The sequence below is a fragment of the Phodopus roborovskii genome, unplaced genomic scaffold, assembly GCF_943737965.1.
Source record: "Phodopus roborovskii unplaced genomic scaffold, PHOROB, whole genome shotgun sequence".
NCBI lineage: Eukaryota > Metazoa > Chordata > Mammalia > Rodentia > Cricetidae > Phodopus > Phodopus roborovskii.
This window is the reverse complement of record NW_026126448.1, coordinates 3,007,608-3,027,299: the sequence shown is the minus strand read 5'-3', so window position 1 is coordinate 3,027,299 and position 19,692 is coordinate 3,007,608. Positions and strand designations below refer to the sequence as shown.

The 19,692-nt window shown below is 35.5% G+C and overlaps 1 protein-coding gene across 1 annotated transcript in view; it reads right to left on the bottom strand.

Annotated features, from left to right (window-relative positions):
• Positions 1 to 19,692, bottom strand: part of Faf1 (Fas associated factor 1) — a 271,924-nt gene that overhangs the window by 95,973 nt on the left and 156,259 nt on the right. Inside the window, exons 10-12 of the mRNA XM_051188455.1 lie at positions 11,069 to 11,195; positions 10,107 to 10,170; positions 9,122 to 9,203 (exon numbers count right to left, since the gene is read on the bottom strand). Of these exons, the coding sequence (XP_051044412.1) occupies positions 9,122 to 9,203; positions 10,107 to 10,170; positions 11,069 to 11,195 (273 nt within the window). The remainder of the gene's footprint in view (positions 1 to 9,121; positions 9,204 to 10,106; positions 10,171 to 11,068; positions 11,196 to 19,692) is intronic.

Here is a 19,692-nt window from a genome sequence, read left to right as displayed (position 1 = left end):
TCAAATATTTATTGGATACTTACATGCTCTGTCTTGATCTGGCCATTAATGACAACCATTTTAGGCTTCATAGAGCTTAAATTTTTGTTTATTATTATTTACATATTTTAAATTAGCATATAATCACATCATGTTCTCCCTTCACTTTCCTTCCTCAAGTCCCTCCCAAACTCTTTTCCTCCAACTCTGACAATCCACTAAGCATGGTGGTGAAGGAGTATAAATAAGCCTTGGGAGTTGAAGGGAGGAGGACCAGAGTTCAAAGCCAGCCCTAATTATACAGCAAATTTAAGGTCTGTCTCAGTTACAGAAAACCCTCTCACAAATAGCCAACAAGCAAGCAAGCAAGCAAGCACATAGACTCAAGAGCCACTGCAAGTTGTATTGTGAAGCAGATTCCCTTATTCAATACTCAAAGTTGATATCAGAGATGATTTCAAGACCAATAGACAGGAACCAAACTCCACAATTTTAAAGGGAAATAATTACCTAAGATGAAGAAATGACAAAATAATGCCTTCTTCCCAACCCCTTGAGCAAATGTTAAAATAGCATTCTGAAATGCTAAAGATAGGTACTTTTGAATTTTACACAGGGAAAGCTGTCACATGAAGTCAGAAAGCAGGGGAGGGGATGAGGAATAAGGGGTAAAGTAAACCCAAATTTTCTTTATAAAATAAGCTGACAAATGTTCATCAGGTGTAGATTTTCATTGCTCACACTTAATACTTGGGCCATGAATTACCTTGGCAGGAGGCCAACATGTGACTGAAGTATTTTAAACAAGGAAATTAGGGGCTCAAATGTCTAGCTCTTAACTACAAACTATAGGGAGGTAAGTATGCTTTAGGGAGCATGTCAGGTTAGGGGAGGAAACACAGTGGAAAGGAACTATGCAGTTTAGGCCACATCAAAGTATTTATCTCATCAGTATTACAAAGTGAACATTGGGAAACAAACTACCAAGGATTGGAAAAAGAATGTCTTAAAAGTAATGAAGCTATGGCTCTGTAGTAGTGTTTGTTAGCAGGAGTAAGGCCCTGTTTGATCCTAGTATCACCCACACACCCAATCTCACAAAGACAAGCAGGATTTTTCTTACCTGATAATAACTTTTAAGAGGGTTAACACTATCTCTCTAATAAATAATAGCCTGTAATAGTCAGTATAATAGGAATACGACATATATAATTTCAAAGGTAGTAGCAAACATCCCACCTCTGCTACAGGGATTGGGGGAAGGGCAGAGAACTCAAAGTCCATAGAAGACCTATTTCTTTCTTTCTTTCTTTTTTTTTTAATTATTCAAAGGGATGGGCAAACTACAGCCATGAAGAATTAAAGATGAATTAACAATTAATTTCTCATTAAAACATATTAATAATGCATTCTTGCTGAAAATCAAAGGAATTACAATGATTTGTGTGAAAATACTTCATAGTCTATTTTCAGGTTCACAATTACATAGTAACTTTTATTTTTAATTCAAATGAATCTATACTACTATAATATATAGCAAAAAGCATTTACATAAAGAGAAAATATTTTTCTAAAAAATTTTATCAGCATTATAAGTGTGTAGGATACTATCTTCTCATTTAAAGTTGACATCTAAGATACTGCCCTCCCTTTAAGGAAGTCAAGAGTAATGTAAAAACTTCAATAGAAAAAAAAAACCCTAATTATAATAGACACACTAGACATATTTTTCAAAGCATTAAGAAGTCTGTCTGCTTGTTTTTCTCAATGATGGGATGTGGAAGACTCTCTAACTAATGCAGAACTGTACCTGCACAGTTAAGGTTAGGGTTAGGTTTAGGTTTAGGGTTAGGGCATTTAGACTTCCTTCCAAGTGACACAGTACAAATGGAAGCACCTAAAGATTGGCCACTTCTTGAAAGTAAATATAATAAAAAGAGACAAAGAAACCCTGTAAATGGGAAATATTCAACTTGAGGTTGGGTTTTCACAGGGATTCTCAAAGCCCTGAGATTAGTTTCAGAGATATTTCAGAGTCAATGAGAAAATTGCTTTTGGTATTTTACATACCTTTTTCAAATTGATCACAAACTGCTTAACTATGGTCCTAGGTAGTTACGGATAGCTTTCCAATTAATTCTCAAGCACCATATAAAGTAGAAGTCGCCATAATTTTCAGCAGCTCTCCAGTTCAGAGGTAGGATCTAAAGTGTTCTTTTTTTTTTTTTTTTTTTAAAGTTGTTTCCTCTGGGAGCTACCACTAATACTGTTGCTCTGAGCGCGATTAGATGGGCTTGGTATCCACAAACCCCACCAAACCCATCAACAGTTTACTTTCAAAATATTCAAACTTGTAGAGAAGTTGAAACAGTTGTACATGGATATCTACTTATGAATCACTATTTCCTCTTCCTTTTCTTTTTGGACAGGGTCTTATCCTGTAGTCCAGGCTAGTCTAGAACTATATATATACCTAGGCTGGCCTCAAATTTGTGGAGATTGTCCTGTTTCCACCACTGAGTGCTGGGGTTAGAGGTGTGTGCCACTACACCCAGCTCATAGTAGTCTTTGTGGCATAAGCTTTGTAACATCAAGGACACACACATAACACACAATACATACATAACACACAACACACCCACACCCACACACACACACACACACACACACACACACAGCCCCATAGAAATGTCTTGGCTTTTATTTCATCATAGTGGTTGTGATTTTAGACTCCCACCCATGATATAGGACAATTACCTATTTTGGCTTATTTATTGTTTCTTTGTCTAGGACAGTGCTGGTGTGTAGCATAGACAGGTGTCAATCTCCTGGCCCCCTTGCCTCAGTAATAGGATTACAGGTGTGTGTTACCTTGCCTGGCCAAGAATTAATGCTGCTTAGTGTTCTTGACAAAACTTAGCCTAAACAGCCCTTTGCACTAAGTGTTTTGGGGGAGGGGTATACAATGGAACCTCATTGTGATTGCTTTTATATTTTCTGGCAACTGGGGTGTTGGTATTTTTGAGTTTGCTGGTTATTTGTGACTTCTTTTGTGAAATGTCTACTTACCTTTCCACCCCTCTAGAGAGTTGTTTTATTTTTGAGTACAGAGTTCTTTTATTTATTTATTTGTTTATTTTTACATATTGATTCCAGTTCCCTCTCCCTCCCTACTCCCTCTTTCCTTCTCTCCCCCTCGCATGTATCCTGACCACCCTCCCCTCCCATTCCCCCATCCCCACTCCACAAGTAGGGTGATGCCATCCAGGTGGGGTCATCTAAATCTATCAAGTCATTTGAAGTAGGGACTAGAACTTCTCTCCTGTCTCTAGGTTAAGGGCATATCCCTCCATGGGGGATGTGCATACAAGGTCTTTTTGTGCACTAGGAATACATCCTGGTTCCACTGTCCCTTAAACTGCTCAGGCCTTCTAGCTGAGACCCATGTTCAGGGGGTCTGAGTCAGTCCCATGCTGGATACCCAGCTGTCAGTCTGGGTGCCCGTTAGCTCCTCCTTGTTCAGGTCAGCTGTCTCTATGTGTTTCTGCAGCTTGGTCTTGTCCTCCCTCTCTGTAACTGGATTCTATTTCAGCTCAGTGTTTAGTTGTGGGTGTTTGCTTCTGTTTCTAACAGGTACTAGATGAGGGCTCCATGATGGTGCATAAGTTAGTCGTAGATCTCATTATCAGGGAAGGGCATTTATGGTAGCCTTTACACTGTTGTTCAAATTGTTAGTTGGAGTCTTGTAGGTATCTGGACATTTCTTTAGGTTCAGTTTTCTCTTCAATCCTATAATGGCTCCTTCTTTTATGTTCTCTCTCGTTCCCTCCCCCTCTCTTTCTTTTCTGTCTTCTATTCCTCCCCGACTCAATCTTCCTAGTCCCATGTGCTTTCCTCTCCTCCTCTTCTCTTTCTCCTAGTTCCCTCTCCGCTCACTGCCCCCCACCCCCCATTCCCCATGTGCTCTAGAGAACTTGTCAACAGAATTACTACTACTAAGTGAAAATAGGAACCTGAGTACTGGTTTCTTTAATAATGAATAATATTTAGAAAGAGTTCTGAGTGTGAAGTCAGATTTAGAGACCACAACAAGATCAAAGCCCTCTCTCACAGCAGAAAAGCCTGGGAAACAATCCTTCTCTAGTAAGGCAACTCTGGCAGGGGATTTTATTGCTCTTAGTTTGTTTGTCATTATAATCTCCAGTCATTCTTCAGGATTCATCTTGTGACCCTCAGTAGGGACAGCAGCAGGAGAGATAGGGAGTTATCAGGAGAATCATCAAAAATTCTCAAAATAATTATGGAGTGGTCAGTGGTAACTCTTTGGGAAACTTCATTAATACTGACTCCACTGATCTTCCCAGTTTTATACCTACAATATAACTCTAATTAGGACTTCAGTTTATTTTTGACCCTGTAACACCAAGTTGGTTATAGTTTTCTCATTTTAATCTTTTACAGGCATAACTTTTTGTTGTTTGTTTTTTTTTTTTTCAAGACAGGGTCTCTCCGTGTAGCCCTGGCTGTCCTGGAAGACACTCTGTAGACCAGGTTGTCCTCAAACTCACATTATCAACCTGCCTCTGCCTCTCAAGTGTTGGGATTAAAGGTGTGTGCCACCACTGTCCGTCAGGCATAACTTTCTGGAACAGTGTTATTTCCCCAAGTATTATTTATTCTAAGATTCTAGTCTGAGCTGGGTGTACTGCCACATGGTTGCAAGCTGTGAGACCTGCCTGGGTTGCAGTGTGAGATTCCCTTCTCACTAACTTTTAAGATTCAGATTAGAGATATCTCCTCTAAAAATATTCACTGGAAACCCTATCTGTAGACAAGGTAACTGTTCTTATTTCTTCTAAGTCACATTGTACAATATGGGTCTGTTTATATTGTCTTATCTTACTGGCTAAACTGAACTGTCAAAGTAAGGACATCTCTATATATAAGACACTAAGTAGACATGTGATAAATATTTATAACTCTTAACTGAATGACCATCCTTCATAGTTAAAAGCAAGGAAGGTTATAAAATTGATTATAAGTCATAAGAAACATAAGAATCCATAATAAACTTAATCTGCTTTATTTAGCCAATAGTAAAGTTCTCAGAAGCAGGCAGAAGAACTGTGAACACTCTCACCAAGTACTCTCAAACGAAATCAGCTGGAAGCAGTTTTCATTAAGATGGATTGAATGTGGCATCGTGAGAAACACTTTATCAAATGTAGTGTTTTACTTAGTGATTAACTATATACCAGTTGATGAAGCTCCCTAAATCCTTTGTAATCCTACCACTCCAATAAACATTTAATGAGTATATAAGTTCAAAAAGCCTAGTAGAGGATTTAAATCTTCAATCTTGTTTTTATTTACTCTTGGAACTCAATTTCTCAATTCAAGTGAAGAAAGCTGGTGCTTGAGGCTCGTCTGTTGCCCTGGTAAAATTAATGTGCCTTCTGAAGTTTAAATTAAACATGATATTTAAGATGAAAGAAATTTAGGCAAAGTGCCACAGTAACTAACAGTCACACTTGCTTCAAAACGTCTGAACATTAGCAAATTGTTGTCTTTAAAATAATTGAGAAATTAAAATAAATTATTTGTTCTAACGTGGAGATGTAAAATCTGAAAAACAGAAATGGATTTTCATAAGTGAGACCTACAATGTAGTAGACAGCAGAGATGTCTGCACAAACCCTACATGGCTGTGTTGGAACACATGAACTCTCATTTGGCTTCTACTATCCACTGCTGATGCATCTCTGGAAACATCAACCATTTTTTCTGAGTTTCCTCATCTTTAAAATGGCAACATTAAATACTAAATGTTTCCATCTCAGGAAAATGGTTTATAAGCCATATAATATCATATTAAGCAGTATTATTATTCCTAGAGTGAACATGCAGGCATATGCCTAAACTCTTAGCACTTGGGAGGTGGAGGCAGGGGCACTAGGAGTTCAAAGCAAGTCTAGGTTTCCTTCCTGTCATTCCCCCAAAATAGTGAAATAAAACTTATTTGGTGACTGTAAAAAGCACACTGACTTAGATTAATTTTGAACAATTTATCCACTATGAGGTTTTTCTTGAGTTCAGGGAAATGTAATAAACTATCCATTAATTATAAATTAGAAAAGGGAAGTGAACAAAGAAAAGGGCCTGACTGAGTAAGAAGGAAAGAATAAAAACAATTCAGCATTCCTGAGAGGTGAGTAACTTTTGATATGACTGTAATAAGCAAATTATGTAATTATGTTTCCATGATTTGCCACTGCTAAAACATGTAGACACCAATAAAAGCAAATGATCAATTGTTTCATTAGAAATATCCAGGAGTTAATAAACAAGAGCTTATACCTCTCTGGAGATTATAAGTCTGAACAAATCTACATGAAAATTCAATAAGAGTTCTTTTGTTAGCGATAAACACCCTATTCAAGCATCTGTATTTAAAGCTGTAGTATACACAGAAACTTTCGAAATGAAACTGAGAAAGTATATACGCATACTAGGGAACTGAAATTTTGTAATTATTTTTAGTCTTATTTTAAGTGACAACCATATTGTGGTTATGTAGGAGAATCTCACAGTTTTGTAAATGGCTTATGTTTTTAGGGGTAACAATTTGAGTTGAAATGATTTCAGAGATGTCTAACAAAATATATAAGATATCCTAAATGTTTCTGTGAAGTTTTAAATTTTTAAACTCCCAAAGATTAGTTGTGAAGGGGAAGTCCTCTGTATGTTGTGACTATGTGTTTCTCTTACTGGTTGAAGAATAAAGCTGTTTCAGCCAGTGGAGAGGAAGAATTTCAACAGGCAGGAATTCTGAACAAAGAGACAGGGAAGAGGAAGACAAAAAGACAGAAGCCACATAGCCTCAAAGGGTGGAGGTGGAGAGGTGTCAAGAGGCCTGAGCATCACTGATAAGCCAATGTGGTGATACATAGATTAACAGTAATGGGTTGATAATTAAAAGAGAGCTAGCCAGTAAGAAGCCTAAGCCAATGGCCAAACAATTATAAATATATATTAAGTCTCTGAGTGGTTATTTCATTATAGGCTCCTGGGATGCAGGGGGTGGAGAAAAACCAGTCCAGTAGGACCAAGATGGAAAAGTATCCCATTACACAGCTATTATGAACATTAAAAGTATGCATGAAGTTTTAATTATTTGTTGATTAAAATATTTTTTTCTATGTATGGGCTGGGGATCAAAACCAAGACCTTATGTATGCTAAGTACATACTCTATCAAGTTTACATCCTTAGTTCTAAATAATGCAATCATAATTATTTTCTGCTCCAGGTAATATTTTGTATTTTTAATCTGAGTAATCAAAAAAAATTCATCATAAAAATGTACTGACTGATGCTAGGGAGATGGATGTGCAAATATGAATTTGATCCCTGGCACCCTGTAAAAACCTGGGCAATTAGACAACCTCCCTGTGACAAGAAGGCAGAGAGGGGGCTCTCAGGATCATCTCTTTGTCCTGAGTATCCATATAGATAGTATCACATATAGTGTCTACCCACTGGTAATTTAGCAGTTATCTTGGTTAGAAGCTAGACTTCAGTGTATTAAAATGTGTGTCTTTAAGTAACCCTTATTTTCTTTTATGCTGATTCCCAGAGAGCAAAAGTAGGGATGTTACTTGTACGAATGTGCTGTAAAATGTATCCTCTGAGTGAAAAGCTGAACACATAAAAATACTTTGAGAGAGAAAAAAATATTTACCTAACTTTTATTGCAGAATATTGCTGTAATTGTTTTATTAGTTGGCATCCAATATGGATGCTGGGAACTAAACTCTACTCCTTTGCAAGAGCAGTATATATTACCTGTGGAGCTATCTCTCCAATTCATAATTAGTTCTCTTAATCTCTTAGTATCCCTGATTTATTTATAAATTAGAATTAAATAGGGGTGGAAGAAACTGATTTATGCCTGCATGGGCCACAAGAGTAACTTGAGAGCAGTTTGGCAATTCAGTGAGACTCTTTTTTCAATTTAAAAGTTAAAGGGGTGGTTGCTGATGGGCTACAGCTCTTAGTCTATAGTATACAAGAAGTAGGCTCAATTTATAGGATAGCAAAAACAAACCAACAAAAAACTCCAAACTCTCTCTCAAAAACCCTACAGCAAAAGAAAAACAGTACCTTCCTGCCCCACCCCAAAAAAAAAAAAAAAAAACCCCTGACACCTCGTCATAGGACTGAATGTATACATAGCTATAATGTAAAGTGATTGGGATAGAAGTATGCCAGCATACTTTCAGTTCTTTCAGATTTTGGAATATTTGCATAGTTTGATTTCCATAATTCAAATATTGGAAATTCTCAGCTTTTGGGGATCATGTGGCTGAAACAGGTTTGTACTTTGGAGCAATCTAGATTATGATTGTTTAAGTTAGGGATGCTAAACCTTATACTTGGTGCTACAAGGTTTTAGTCATGACTGAGGCGTTAGAATACAGTTTACACAGTTAAATTGAAACTACTTAAAAGGAATGTGGTGATATCTCGTTTATATCTAACAACGATTGCCTGAAGATTAGAGCACAAAGCTAGCCACACTATTCAGCCATACAGGCCTGACAATGGTGGCACACACCTTTAATGCCAGCAATAGAGAGGAATATAAGGCAGGTGGAATATAAGGCAGGTGGAGACAGAAGTACAGTGTATTCAGTCTGCAGTCACGCTGAAGATAGAATCACCCTACTTTGAAAGACGAAAGCACTCTTCAGTGGTTGGCTGCTTTGTTTTTCTGATCTTCAGCTTGAATCCCATTATCTGTCTTTGGGTTTTTATTATATGTGTTACAAAGGAATAAACACTTTGGGAATGGACTGAGGACAATTTTCTATTAGGAAATTTTCATCTATATAACTGACAAAAATATAAACATATAGTCTGGTTCCTTGTAAACATGTCTACCAACCCCCTATGCCCCAGGCTACAAATTCTTCTGCAAAGGCTACAGGTGACAAGGGAAATGGGCATCTTGGTGAAGGTTGGTAGATGAATGGAAACAAAATCAAGACTTCAATCTCAACACTGTAAGAAATGTTAAACACTGTCTCACATCAAGTGGTAAACCAATACAGTACAATCAGAATCTCTAAGACTGGACTTACGTCTCGGGCTTTCACATAGAAGGCCTCTTGGAAAGCAGCTTCTAATGAGCCAATAAAAAATACAGGATGGCAGTCACCATATCTATAGGAAAAATAATATATATTAGTAAAGAAATGTTTGAAATTCATATCAAAGTCTCACAAACTGAATCAATGATTGGTAAGCAAATATTGCAGCTAATACCCAGTACAAACCAAACATCAAATCACTTCATAATGCCCAAATGAAATTTGTAAATTTTAAAAATTCTTCTTGGTCTGTACTAATATATTAGGACACTGAAATTTTAACAATAAGCAAATATATTTAATGATTATTATGAAACTATATTACAAGAAGTACTTCTAGGTTACTTAATTTCACCAGATTTTGGAGTTACATTAATTTTTTCTCATTTTAGCTCATATACTTAAGAATTCTACCATAGAAGAAGAAAGTTGATTCTTATAAAGTTTCCATATTTTATAGTATTGCCAAGATAACACTAAAAGGGGAATATCATTTACATTAAATAAATAATAAGTCTCTTTAAACACCTCAGTAGACTTGAAAATATATAAAGAACATACTAAAAAGTCAGAAAAAAAAGCTACAGAATATAAAAAAAAGTTAAAAGAAAAATTCACTTACATTTAAATTTTTAACTATTAATAAAATTAAAAGTGGGTAAACGGTTTTTGTTTTTCTTAGGATGAACCATAACTAGTATGATATATCCTAGTCCTTTGAGGAACATAAGACAATATAGGAGTGATCCATCTATCAAACTGAATACATTTCTGCATTGCCACAAATGGTTCATTAGGTATATCACATTGAAAAGTATGTATTTCTCTCTTAATATTATAAGATAGACAGATAAATCCTTTGACTATTCCAAGGAAAAATTTTAAACAATTAATTTATAATTAAAATTTCACCAAAAAAGAAAAATCACAGTAGTATAAGACAACATCAATTTTATAGTTAATATCCTAACCCTACCTTGAGGAAAACTCTGCTGTAAATTGTAATAAGGCATCTCCTTCATTTTCTGCGTTTTCTGGCACTAAAAAACAAACAAAAGAAAAAACAAAAACAAAAAAAACAAAACAAATAGACACAAAAAACAAACCACATAACATCTAATCCCACATATAAGAAATATATTTAATCAATAATGAGGAAATAAAATTAAGTTTAGCTTCTGTGATACATCTGTTGGGATATTTTTATACACATTAGAAGATTTCATTAAGCAGAATAAAAAGAATCTTCAAAAAAAATCCCAATGAATAGATACAATCCTTTTAAGCACCTAAATTATGTGTCAGCATCAATTAGATTTTGTCGTTTTCTTGAAATAGGTATCTTGTGATTAAATTATATAAATATTTGAAAGTACTTTAAACAATTCACTAATTGGAAAATTGCCAACTTTATATAGATATTATATCAATTTCTGTCAGAGAGAATAGCCCCAGTTAAGAATTTATTTTAGAAGTCATTTTGGCCATAGCATCCTTTATTATTCTCTATCATACATCTCACACATGAAAATGAGAAAGATGGCACACATATTTTACATTTTTCCTTCATAAAAGTGCATACCAACAATGAATAAAAAGGTAATAGTATTCTTCTTCACAGTGACATTGCTGACAAGTGGGAAACAAGGACTAGCAACAGAAAGTACAGCAGTTTGTCAATCAACTTCTAAGATAAAAGTAAACAAAATTGAAACTAATCATACACTGAAACGTTCTACTACACACACTTTTGGTCATTTTTAGTAGTGCTTTGGAAATCTGGAGGCTTAGTAATACCAAACTCAAGAAGACTCGAGTTCTAATGAAGCATGTCTTCCTCTTATGCTTTATTCCTCTAAATTAAAGGCAGAGACGGGATTTTAAAAAGTCCCTTTCTTTCTAGTTTAATGCTGGTCCCAAAGAGTTACAAATACTCACTCATTGACGATTTTCTGAGGGCAGAGGATGCCATGCCAAATACTTCTCCATCATCTACTCCAAATTCTGAAGCATCTTCAAAGTCATCTCCATCACTATCACTAACCATATGAACATCCGTGCTTTGCTATTTAAGGAAAGTCCCGATTAGATTCAGATTGCTTTAACATATCAAATTCTAAAGTTATAGAATTGTATTAAGATAAAAGCTTCATCAACTAAGAAACCATCAACTAATGCCAAGTTCAATATTTTTCATCTTAAAGCTCACAAAGATTCCTAAAATTGTTATGAAACCCTAGTCCAAATACAAGAAACTAACAAAATGAAGGACAGTTATAAGTTCAACAAAGACAAATTTCTGTGCTGTCTCTAGCGCACAGTATGGAAATAAATGCCCAATAAATTAGAAAATGGATACAACTAGAAAATTCAGAGACAAACTTAAGCTAAGAGTCTTCACCACTGTCTAGATCTGCTAAGCAGAAACAAGGCAGCATTAAAACTTGTCATTTTCTTACTGAAATTAACCTCAATAAGGCAGACATCCGTGTCCTATGTATCCTTACAGTGTCATTAGGAGATACATAAAATACACACCTATAAAATTTCAATGTAGATTTCATACTAAACATAAACTGTAATAGAATGTTTTAATCCAGAATCTACTATGTGATTGGCACTGACAGACATATCCTGTTTACTCTGTATTAGCAACATGTTGAAGTTTAAGATATTAAAAATATCAGTTTCAAAATACAAATTTGGCTGCTATTCTCTAGATTAAGATAGTATTAGAAAATGTTAAGATTTAAAACATTTGAACCCCTGGGTTATGAGTACCAATAGATGTTCAAATCTTGGATGACATGAGGGTCCAAGCAAAGCATCTGGCTAAATGGCAATCTTATGTTCAACAAATGGCCCACAAACACTATTTATTAAATGATTTTTTAAAGAGAGGTATAACAGTCCTAATTGTACTGGAACTCACTTTGTAGATCAGGCTGGCTTGTAGACATTTACCTGCTTTTGCATTCCCAGTGCTGGGTTCAAAGGTGTGCACCACATGCCTAGCAGTAAATAAATTTTTACCTTCTAAAATATGGCACTATGTACTTAAGTCATAAAAATATAGAAACTATTTGACAGACGAGCATAACTTAAAAACAAGTATTTATTAGGAAAAGTATTAGGGGGAGGTCTGTGTGTGTGTAGTGTGTTTGTGTGTACATGTACGCATTCATGTGCTACTACATGTGTGTGCAGCTCAGATCTCCTTCCATTATATGGGTTCCAGGTATCAAACTCAGGTCATCAGGTGTGGCAGCATGTGCCTTTATCCACTGAATAATGTTGCCACCTTGCCTCTTCCTCTTTGCATCATTTTGACAGCTTGGTACTGCTGAAATATCTTGGGTCTGCTACTTATTTATAAAAGCCTTAGTTTTACATATAATCATAATCTTAACTTTAATTTTGTCATACAGAGTAAAAAATCCCCTCCTTTATTTGTGTGTATGTGTACAGGCATGTACCATGGTGCACAAGTGGAGGTCTGAGAACAGAGTGGGAATGAGCTCGCTCCCTCCACCATGTGAGTTCCACAGATGGAACTGAAATTCTCTGATTTGGTTTCAAGAGCCTTCATCCTCTGACAGTCCAGCCCATTTAAAAGCAATATGGTGGAGTTCCTCTTCAAAACAACAAACTAAGATGAACAGCTAGTATAAAATCAGAAACTCTCAAGCTCTGGGTCCTAATCCCTTTGGAGGGGACATCGAATGACCCTTTCACAGGGGTTGCCTAAGACCATCTGCATATCATATGACTACATTAAAAATAGTTTACAGTTATGAAGTACCAACAAAAAGAATTTTATGGTTGGTGTTCACCACAACATGAGGAGCTATATTAGAGGGTTACAGCATTAGGAAGGTTGAGAACTGCTGTGTAAGATTCAGTAAACTATCTGTAACATGAAGGGGCTTCAACTGTGGCATTTAAAGAACAAGGGCACAAGGTACCCTCCATGTTCCTTTCCAGTGTTTAGTCAGGTTCACAGACAAGTAGAAAAACTCCAAGGACCTAACTGGAAACCTCCTCACAACCTTCCACTGACTAGGCTACTATTTTTAGCATCCACTCAGTCTTGCTTAGTAGTAGTCACCATTCCAAGAAATAACAGATTAAGAATGAAGACTGAGGAAACACAGGGCAGAAAAATGGAGGTAAGGAATACCCCATACATAGTGCTTTCTCTTTCTTCCTCTCTTTCTTTCCTCTTCCTTTCTCTTATTGTCCTTTATCTACTATTTCTCCAAATGGAGTTTTCAAATACTACTACTTCCCATAACAACAGAGCCTCGCTTCATAAACAATTGTTTTAACTTTCTCTTTGACACAGTGTTTAGGTTCTACACAAAGCATGGAATTCCTTTATAATCTGAGAAAATGAAATCATACAACTACAACCTCTTTGAATGGAGGTATCTAAAAGCCAATTTTATTGAAAAAAAGTATATTTCAAATATGAATTATTGAAGTATCTGCAAGAATGAGCTGCTTAATAATGTATAAGGAACCACCAATCTCTTCACATTTTCTTAGCAGCTACCTAATGGGTTAGGAAATGCTTATTGTTTTTCCCAAAAAGTGAGATAAACAATCTTTTTCCCCATTGATATTTGCTGATAAAAATAGATAATCATTTGGTATCCATTATGGTTGCACAAAAATCCTTTGAATCTTGAAAATCCATTAATTTGATTTTTAAAACAGCTAAGAAAATCTTGTATTTTGTTTTGGCTACTCCATTCACTTGTCCACTTCTCAAACCTCCCACTATACACTTTGAACTTATTTAAATGATGACAGGCTATGACTCTCCAGTAGTGTTGTATGATTTATGCAGACAATTATGATGTTGACATTAAGTGTTTCTAACATATTTTAAAGCTAGTACTTGCAAGAAAAACTTCCTAGAGGAGATTAGGGCCAAACTGTTAGAAATAAAAATTTGGAACTAATACTTAGCATTAAAACAAAACGAACTAAAGCTGATGTTCCTTTCAGCAGACATGTATGAACCACCTATATGTGATTTAGGCAGAAAAGCTCCATACAGTGCATATGCTTAATGTAGACCTCAAATACAGATTTCACTGCTGCAGAACCGGTGAACGATGATACTGAGAAGAGTTGCATAATAAAATGGGGGAAAAGAATCTCAAGCAAATAATTAGATATCTAAAAATATAGAATTCAGAAAAGCAAACAGTATTATCACTTTCAGGTACAGCAGAGATTATATTTAAGGCCCAGTCCATGAGATGGAACTGATACTACTTGGGTGGACAAGAACCTGAGGACAAATAGGCCATGGGATTAGGGGAAAATCTAATACTATTGTTCTGCTAAAGAAATATAGCAATAAAATGACTCCTAAAATCATTCTGCTAGACCTATGGTTCAGTGTTTCACTCAGCCATCACAAGAGAAGCTTTGTCTTGCAGTAGATGGGAACTAAAACAGAGATGGACAAATGGACAATGTACTGAGAATGAAAGAACCTGGAACACTGTGATGAATGGATGTCTTCATCAAACCCTCCCCTCTGTGCCAAGGAATCTATTCTGGAGAGGACATGGAAAAAGTGTAAGAGTCAGAGCTGATAGATGACTCCAAAGGAAACTGTCCTCCAGATGCAACAGGACTTATTCACAAACAAATTTACAGAGAATAAGGCAGCATGAACATTGCCTGAACATGTTCAAGCCAGAAAGGTTCCCAGCACTGTAAGGGGAAAGTGGACATAGATTTTCACTCAATTAAGAAGCTAATTGCAATTGAAACCCACTTGCAATGAAAAAAATAAAATAAAATACTTTTCTCCAAAAAAGCCTCACTGAGTATATTAGCCATACTTCAGAGTAACAAAGGAAATACAATGGTATTTTTGTAGAACTTTTGTCTCATTGCTTTGTTTGGGCATCTTTTGACTTATTGCTCTTTGTTTGTTTATATATTTGTCTTCCATTTTTGTGAGTTTGTGCATGTAAGGGTGTGGGTTTGTGTGTATGTTTCTTGTTTTTATTTTATACAGATGTTTGTTTGTTTGTTTGTTTGTTTGTTTCTTTTAGGTAGAAAGGAAGGAGGGAAGGAAGGAAGGAAGTATGGAGTTTAGTGGGCGGGAAGGATCGAGGAGGAACTAGGGGAGTGGAACTAATCAAACTATATTGTATGAAAAAATTCAAAACAATTATTGTTATTATATATTCCTAAATATGTAAATGAAACCTGGCCAATCCACGTAAGGTTACTTGTATGTATCTGACAACCAATTGGTGTGCTCTTCCCTGGGAAAGCTATTTCTCCAACACTCAGAATTCCTGAGTTTTCTATAGTTTCTTGTCTGGGGTTGAGGCCCCATGAAATTTTTCCCTTTCCATGTTAGCATGTCAATTGATGTCATCCTTGTTCAGGTTTTGTTTAGGCAGCCATATTGGTGAGACTTCACTGGTATAGCTATTTTGACATTTCAAGGGGGAAAAAAAAAAACCTCACAGCAAATTCCCAATTCCTCTGACTCTTACGGTCTTGTCACCTGTCTTCCACAATTACCCCTGAGGTACAGGAGTCCTGCTGTAGAGGATCAGTTAGGGCTGTGCTCCCCAAGGCTAATTGTTCTCAGTATTTTGATTTGTTGGTTTTTGTAATGGTGGCCTCTCCATCTGTTTCAAGGAATTTTTGTTATTGTTTTTGTAATTTCTGGATGAAGAGCCAGATCTATAATCATCTGTACACATTTATTTTTAAAGGTTAACTTTTAAAAGTTACATTTACCTTAAAAATGTAACTATAGAAAGAAAAACACCACCAACCAAAGAAGCTAGAATTTAAACATCAGAAGATTTAGAGCTACATTCCATTATCGTACTGCAAATGACTTTGTGTAAGTGTATTCATACTGTAATTGTAAAATGTGACTAATACAAATCCCTACAATTCTGTGAAAATTCAAAAGCATGACATAGCATAGTATCTTACAAAAATTATTAACTTTAAAAATTATTAGCTAACTTTAAAAGTTGGATTCAATTTTAATCACATGGAAAGAAGTCAATGGTGAAGCAAGTCAACAGAAGATAAAGGTTATAATGTTCTACTGCATTACAGAGAAAGAAAAACATTTCATTTGGAAGAAGGCAGGTTTGCAGGGTTTATTAACTTTGGGGTGTGTGTGTGTGTGTGTGTGTGTGTGTGTGTGTTGTGTACTGTATACACTCATGCTAAGACATTGTACCACAGTGCACATACAGAGGTACCAAGACAACTTGTGGGAGTTGGTTCACTACTTCATTGTGTGGATCCCAAGGATAGAACTCAGGTTGTCAGTCTTGGCAGCAAGCACCTTTACCTGTTGAGCCATCTGGAAGAGTTTCCTGTTACTGATTTTGTTTATTTTTATTTAAAGCTGAGAGAAAAGACTATAGAGATGGAGATGAAAAAAATCCAAGAGAGACCTATGCTTGCTAGAACAGGTGTTATGTTCACTTTGGGCAATGATGGGAATTAATATGTGTAAGGAGATGATGGGTCACTGGAGAGCATGGCTAAATCTAACTTTATATATAATGACTCTGAGACGAGCATTGAAAGCAAGATGATTAGAACACAATTGAATCTTTAGTTGAATGTTTAGTTGTGGTGTCATGCTATATGCTTCAACCCCCTGCCTGTCATCTTATACTATTTTTTTTTTAAATAAAGTTTTAAAACTAGAAAAATCTACCCTCAAGCTTTGAGTAAAAAAGTTTTCATTGCCATATTCCTAGCAAACAGATTTGTAGATAAACTACTCTAAGTGTGTAATCAAATTGTCATGAATAAATACTAAGTCATTCTTTCTCATGACACATCATCTAATTAATCTCTTACCCATTTTATGTCCCACAGATTACCAGTAACATCAACTGTTCACTCTAAAATATTTCATTTAAATCTGTTCCTTTCACTAGCAATCTGTAGTTCAGATCTTACCATTTTTTTTTTTTTCCCATTTAGGGATTTTTACCATAAATTTACTCCATAAATTCTCTCATTCTTCACATTAGGGCAGTTAGTTTTTGCTTTTTACATTTTGTTGGCTCCTAGGTTGAACTGCTTTAAATTTATGATCAAACACTGCTGAGAACAATCACTACATCTCTAGAATATCTCTGTTACTTCATTGCTTGGGTATTTTCAGTGAATATACCCATAATAATTGCCATACAATCTTTCATAAATTACAAATACTGTAGTATTTGCCCTATGCTTAAATACACAAAACATAAAATTTACAATTACAATATGTTAGATGTGTCATATGGTGCTTTTAAGTATATTCTAAACATCACAGAATCATTACAACCATTCAGTAATTCTCAACTCATGAAACTGAAAACCTATACTCACGGAACAGAAACTGTGCATTCCTCCCTCCCTCCCTCAGTCACTGGCAACCATCACTCCACTTTCTTCTTTTTGAGTGTCTCATGTAAAGAGATTCATGTTGTATTTGTCTTTTTGTGACTGGCTTGTTTCATGGCATAGTGTTCATCTATGATGGAGAACATGTCAGTTTCCTGCCTTTTTGACATTTCTTTGTACAGACATTCTGTACTTTACCTTTCAACAGGCACTTAAAGTTCCTTCTATATTTTATCTATTCTCAGTAACACTGCAGTGAATATGAAGTTACAAAATCTGAGACCTTGTTTTTGGCTCTTTTGGGTATGTAGTCATAAGTATAATTACTGGGGAGGGATATGAAAATTTTAATTTTTAATCTTTTGGAAAAGTATATCTTACTCTTTCCTGTAGTTGCAGTACCATTTAACACCTTCATCAACAGTTTACAAAGATTCTAAATCATCCACACACTTGCCAATGCTTAGTATTTTCTTCTTTTTAAAATCTTTTCTGCTTGCTGTCATACTAGTGAGTGTGAGGTAACTGCAGAATTTTGGTATAATTCTGAGCTGCATTTCACTAACTGGTAAGAGATGCTGAACATTTTTCATGTTCTTATTGGACGTTTGTTTTCAATTTTTGGAGAACTCTCTTTTTACATTGCTTGCTCAGCAAACAACACTTGACAAATAACAACTGTAAATATTTACAGAGTATAATATGATGTACTTCTGTGCTTTTGAGGTAAGTCTCAGATAGCCCAGGCTGGCCTCAATATGACAACCATATGAACTCCCGATTCTCTTGTTTCTACCTCATAAGTGCTGGAATCACACAAATGTGCCACTATTACAGGTTTTCAGGTTTTGATATGTACTATCTTATAGAATAACTAAAACAAGCTACACTCATGAACTCACTACTCATATCTTATGGTATGAATAAAAAATTCACTGTTGGATAATTTTAAAATACACAAAGAATTATTATTAGCTATAGTTAATATGCTCTGCTATCAAACAAATCTCTCTTCTAACTGAACATTATACACTTTAACCAAAATGTCACCAAATCCCCAACCTATCTAGCATCTGGAAGATACCGTGTCACTATACTGAGTTTGGGTTTTCTTGGTATAGTATGTACATAGGATTACAGAGCATTTATTTATAACTTATTTCTCTCAGTGAATGTTCTACATGTGTATCTGTATGGAAAATGAAAAATATTTCCTTCATTTTTAAGGCCAAACAGTATTCTAGCATGTATCTTACACACATACACACACACACACACACACACACACCCCATATATTCTTTTGCCATTCATTTATTGAGGCGCTTATGTCATTCCCTGTCTTGACTACTGTGAATATATCTCTTTGATGTACCAAGTTTATCTGTTCTGAAGAAAACCCTAGAAGTTTGATTGCCAGAGAACATGGCAGTTTACTTTTTAAAAAAAACTATTCACGATTTTCCATAATCACTGTATCAATTTATAGTCCTATCACCAGTGTGTAAAACTCCTTTTCTCCATATTTATAGCAGTACTTGATAGTAGAACATTCTCCGAAAGCCTGTGTCAAATGCTTGGGCCTACTGAGGAATGGCTGAAAATTTACAACAGGTGCTTTTTAATTTGATGCAAAAAATCACCATCCTATTTTCATGTGTAGACTATGCTATTCAGGTTTAATTCAAAATATTGCCCAGACCAATTTGGGAAGATCTTCCCATAATTTTTTCTAGCAGTTTTCTATGTCTTTTTTTTGGGGGGGGGGGGAGACATCTTATGCTTAATATTTCTACTTGTTGATGTTTTAGATTGTTTATTTTGGGAGAATTCTAAGACAGATTCTATTTAAAGTCTAGGATGGCCTACAACTTGCTATATATAGCCCAGGGTAGGTCTCAAATTTGAAATCTTCCTATCTCTAGCTTCCAAGTGCTGGAATGATAAGTGTAATATGCTAAAGATTTTCATTCTTTTCTGATTGATTTCTATATATGGCTTGAGGCAAGTGTGTATTTCCATTATTCATTTAGAAGATAGTCATTTTTCCATTGCATGATCTTGTGATCTTTGTTGGAAATCAATGGAACCCTGTAAACTCATGAGATCATTTCTAGGTGCCTGATTGTACCCAGATAGTATATGTCTGTTG